Here is a 5,568-nt window from a genome sequence, read left to right as displayed (position 1 = left end):
TCTGTGGTCGAACTTTCTGAACCGATACACAAAAGAAATGTAAGGTAATGAAAACCACTTTTTTCTTATGAAAATAAATGCTCCCAATTATCAATAAAATTAAGAAAATATTCATTGCTTTCATAAACGGTTCCAGCAAAACATTGCGGATCCTCTAATGAATTTCAACTCGCTTTTTAAATTCCGGAAATTTTGAATGCTCTCTTTATTTAGTTTATCGAAATCTCATGGGTCAAATGAATGTTTAGTACAGACGCAAGGGAGTGCTACGGTAAGCGTCTAACAAACACAGAAGACCGCGACGGGCATCAACGCGAAATGGAAGAAAAGCAAGTTCGCTATGAGAAAATAGAGTTCTTAGGAGAAGGACAGGTATATTTTGAATTATTATTTAGAAGTATATGTTTTCCTAGTAACGTATACATACGCTTTAACACAGAAAGTTTAAGAATAGTATTTTTTTAGGTGGAAAACAACAATATTGAAAAGTGAGCCGAAAACTTTTCCTGTCGTGTCTTGTTTTCACGACCTGTCAACATCAGAAAATGTCAGTTTTATGCTCTTAAAAGATTGTGAAAGTTTCAACTTATCGCAAGGATGAAATTCAACAATATTCATGTAGTTGTAGGGTTGTTGGAATCTGGAACAGACTCCAAGAATATGTTATTCCATTGCTAATGAGTAAAGATTTTGAAATTAATCTTGATACACATTTGAAAAATCTTGTTCTGAGATACAATCCTATGAAAGGCCATAAAGAGATATTAAGAAATGATAATGCATATCATATTGTTTAACTACCCACTGTATATCACTCTGATACATATGAAAATAGAAAAGAACTTATTATTAAAATTTAATATTATAGTAATCTAGCTTGTTTCTCACCAGACATATACACTTGTACATCATTAATCAGTTTATGTATCCGTCAAAAAGTATGTCCTTTTTATAACGCTCTCTTGAAAGATTAATAATGTTAGTGAATAATTTAATGCTTAAAAACACAAAATAGTTATGAAATTTCCATATTTATGTGTATATTTTGTATCTAAAACTGATGTAGATATGTTATTATCAGACTTGTTTCTTCAATTTCAGTTTGCTACAGTCTACAAAGCTAAAGATTATAAAACTGGGAATATCGTCGCTGTCAAAAAGGTTGGTAACTTAAACAAATATTCTAGTAAAAATACAAGCTTGAGAATAATTTAACTTTGCTTATATTTTAAATGAAAAAGACTAATAGAATCTTTCACATCCTTGGAGATAAGATAGGTGGATCCTAACCTGACGGGGAAGATTATCCAGAATTTCAATCTCACTCATAGGTGGAGACAGTAAAATCCCACAGCAATAAGACATGTTCTGGATAAAACTAATGTCAGTGAATTATTCCACACCACTTTTTAAACTTTTCAAAAATTGTGAGGAAAGAAGAAAAGATCATTACAGCAGAGTCTGTAAAACAAATGCAATTATCAACCTTTTAATTCTTTTTTAGCCATATAGGATTTTACTCGATGACTGAGTAAATATGATGTTTGATATATATATATGTACTTGTTTCCAAAATGGTTATGTTTTGAGTGGCCAATATACAAAATAAATACGATGTATAATAGTGAATATGTGTATGAGAGTAATTTGATTTTGACTCCGATTGAAACAAGATCTTAATATTTGATATCATGCTCATCGTTACCGTTATTTCCACACAGATTAAGGTCGGGACGCGGGCTGAAGTAGCTGATGGCATTAACAGAACTGCTCTCCGGGAGATCAAGCTGCTTCAGGAATTGAGTCATATACATATCATAGGGGTAAGCTCTCATGGTGTACTTTAATGTCATTTACATAAATCTTTATCTGTTCTAAAGAAAAACTTTGTTGTTGAGTTTGATTTTTTTTCAAAAATTTTAAACGAACATCAAAATTTGTTTGTTGTTTGGTTTATGGTTTTGGTAAATGGATGTCTTGATTTGAGGGAAATCAGGTATTTCTGTTGCTACTTTAAGAAAAGGAAGGAAAGAAAATATTTATGGGAAATTTGTAGACATTTTTTCTGTTCCCTCTTTTCCTCAAAAGTGCCTTGAGATTTATTTTATGATAAATTTTGATATTCATTACTGCATGGACTATATCTGTGTATCAAATTGTTGTCATGATCAGGACATCAAAAAGGGTGTCATAAGATAGGTCAGTTAAAGTAACGCTTGTGGACTCGTGATTCAAGATGGAAAATGTATAATTCTAAAGAAAATTACATGCATGGCAGGTTTACAGAATATGAGACAATTTAGAAATTTATCCCAGAATGTTAAAATCCCCCAAACTCTTTTGCAAGGATATAAATATTTTTTTCTCTTGACTGATTGGGTGTCATACTGTAATAATGCAGTATTTTTATAATAATGACTTTGAAATATGTTACTGTAAGGCTTCACAGACTTGTATTATTGAGTTGTTTCTGTGATGTTATAATTACTCTGAATTATGGTGTAAGATTTCATGCCTTTAGTTTTATGTATCCCATATTCATCCTGCAGTACAATCAGTATCACTTAATGTACATTTTATAGCTTTTATATTTTTTTGTGTTTTTAGCTCCTTGATGTCTTTGGACACAGATCAAATGTCAGTCTTGTTTTTGATTTTATGGAAACTGATTTGGAGGTAAATAAGAATATCTATATCATTTAAGTAAAATTATGTTGTATGTGTGAGCCGGTTAAGATGTCTTTTGACATTAAGTCAGTAGAATGTTACCAATATTACAAATTGTAAGTTGTTATTTAACCTATAGCTATTTGTTATGACATCTTGAGAAAAAAATGTCGAAATTATTGACATTGCAATTTTTTAAAACGACAACACTACCCAATTGAGATTAGTATCATAGTGCATGCCAATTGTCTTTCCCTACCTCGTGTTATAGAATTATCCCATCTCTGGCAACCCTATGATCATTTTGTGAATTATATGAGAAAATATTGTTCAAAGCACATGTTAATTTTTTCCTGTTTAATACTAGGCATTTTACTGACATGTATCAATAAAACTTTATCCATGGGATGCATACTTATAAAGGGTAACTTAGTGAAGAGTATCATAACACATACCAGTTGTCTTTCCCTACTCAGTGTGTTATAGAGTTATCTCCTCCTTGGCAGATACTAATATAGGGTAACCTTGTCATATAAAGGTAACATTCTTAGGGCTGACTGATTTCAGACCAATGTGAGCTAGTATGTTTCATGTATATGTATATTAGTCACCATTTTTTCCAACTGATCATCATATTCATAAAGTTCTCTGATCTTTTTTTATAATACCTTACTTGATTCTTTTTCAGATTGTTATAAAAGATAACGAAATTGTTCTAACACCAGGACATATAAAGTCCTATATCCTACAAACTCTAAAAGGATTAGAATACCTTCACTCACACTGGATATTACACAGAGTAAGTGTTTCCCTAATAAAGTGTACAGCGAAAATTGCATTCAGTAAAGTCATAGTCGATGAATAGTTATATAGACAAGGGTCATTGTTGTTTACTGATAAGATAGGGACACCACAGCAGTTTTTGTTTAGTGGTTTGACCAAATGGATTATGGCTATTTTTCAAAAGAAATTTTAAGAAATTAGATACAACTTCTAGAGATTTCACATTTAGTGTTAATCAAGAATTGTATTTATCCAGAAACAAAATTCATTTTCAGGGGGTCGTAGCTAGCATTCAAATGGTTACTAGATAATACAAAAATGCTAATCATTTATTTTGATTTGGGGTGATATTTTAGAAAAATGTTGAAGGAAATGTTGAACTGGTGTTATATTTTATGTTGTACTTGATAAGAGACATGTCAAATTACATGATTAAATATCAAGGAATGTGTTTTAACAATGATATAAATCTCACTTCGCCAGGATTTGAAGCCAAATAATTTACTGATCAACCAGCAAGGAATACTTAAACTTGGAGATTTCGGTCTAGCAAAGTTTTACGGGTCCCCAACAAGAATTTACACACATCAAGTGGTGACAAGGTATGTGAAGATTTTTATGCTTTATTATGAGACAAAACAAAAAATTCAATCCAAAAAATAATGAAAATATTATTTTGAAAATCCCAAATACTTGATGGCTGCAGAATTCCTTGAGATTTTGTCAGTGTTTTATCAAACCCAAAATTTAATGTTCTACTTCGTAAGGTGATAGTACATGTATATTATACAATACACTGTATCAATATAAAGGCAATTTGGATTGTAAAAGTAATCAATATTTTTCATCCCTTAAGAGACACTGAACAGTCCACAATGATCTGTAAAACACTTGCATTTTCCTTAATTTCCTTTTTGGTTTTGATCTTTCATAGATGGTATCGTTGTCCAGAGCTGTTATTTGGTGCTCGTCAGTATGGTACAGGAGTGGACATGTGGGCAGTCGGCTGTATCCTGGCGGAACTCTTACGGAGGGTCAGTATACATACACAGCTCGGTGATCACCAGTATAAAGATAGAAAGGAAATACCTGCTTGTAATATCAATTATTTCCTGGAAGGCAGTTTAACATATAACAAACAACACTACAGTGCACTACAACTTCCATCATAGCAAGCAGCTTTCATTGTGAACATTTTTTGTAATACCACCTTGCAGAGCTTCTATTGTTGGAGGATTCATATTGCTTCTATTGTGACATCAGAGCTGCATGATGTCATGTGCATTGTGACATCATCAAAGAAAAAGACCTGGAGTAATCATGAGATTATCAACAATATAGATTTCATATCAATGGTGTAAAAGTTCTGTTTTTACAAATGCTCAAAATGATGCTATAAACAGAATCTTTCTTGTGTTTCCCTTTCATATAAAACTAATTTACTGAATCTGAAGAGTTATACAAAAAAAATAAAAACATGTGATGTGTTCAATCAATCTCATATAGAATGAATATGAATGTGAGAATTGGTTTCCACTGCCTATGAACCCAGATGAATTATTAACATCAGTGTCCATATTTAAGAAATTTTCTGGAGCAGTGAAAGGAGAATAAAAATAAGGTTAAATGGGAACTTTTGGATGATCAGTCTATATGAAACTTTAATTCCTGTTTGGGTTTTTTTCTTATTTCTTTGTTTTTCTAATAATTCATACTATTTTATGTGGGGAAGGGGTAATACAGTTGTATAGAGATTCCCGTATCAGACCTTTCTGTCTCGTTCTGAAAAAAATCAATGTCATCATTCAATCGACTTTGTTTCTTTAAGAACTAAATGAATAAGTCTTCATTGGAATGCGGGTTTGTCTTAGACTGATTTATTAGGAGTCAGTGTATGTATGTTAGAGAGTATTTTACAAGTTGTATTTATCTGTTTCTAAAAGTTACTTATCATATCTCTACCAGAATGAACCTATGACTGGTTACAAGCACTTTTACATATATTGCTGTTTAATGGAAAACTATGAATGAAGGCTATTTCTTATTATCCTTTTATAAGGTGGCCATCTGACTTAAAAGCAAGGAGTTAAATTTGTGGCTTAAGCTTATTCCAGGATA

At 31.7% G+C, this 5,568-nt stretch overlaps 1 protein-coding gene across 1 annotated transcript; it reads left to right on the top strand.

Annotated features, from left to right (window-relative positions):
- Positions 1–318: 318 nt before the first annotated feature.
- On the top strand, positions 319–4,484 carry LOC132551074 (cyclin-dependent kinase 7-like; the record flags this gene model as incomplete). Its single annotated transcript, XM_060215178.1, has 7 exons — positions 319–372; positions 1,102–1,161; positions 1,722–1,823; positions 2,608–2,676; positions 3,356–3,466; positions 3,934–4,052; positions 4,385–4,484. Coding segments are annotated over exons 1-7 (615 nt in total), but the record flags the coding sequence as incomplete, so codon positions are not given.
- Between the last annotated feature and the right edge of the window lie 1,084 nt (positions 4,485–5,568).

Source organism: Ylistrum balloti, unplaced genomic scaffold (assembly GCF_031769215.1).
Source record: "Ylistrum balloti isolate Yb309-2 unplaced genomic scaffold, AGI_CSIRO_Ybal_v1 Utg370172, whole genome shotgun sequence".
Lineage (NCBI taxonomy): Eukaryota > Metazoa > Mollusca > Bivalvia > Pectinida > Pectinidae > Ylistrum > Ylistrum balloti.
The sequence above is the reverse complement of the archived record's forward strand: the minus strand, read 5'-3'. Positions and strand labels throughout refer to the sequence as shown.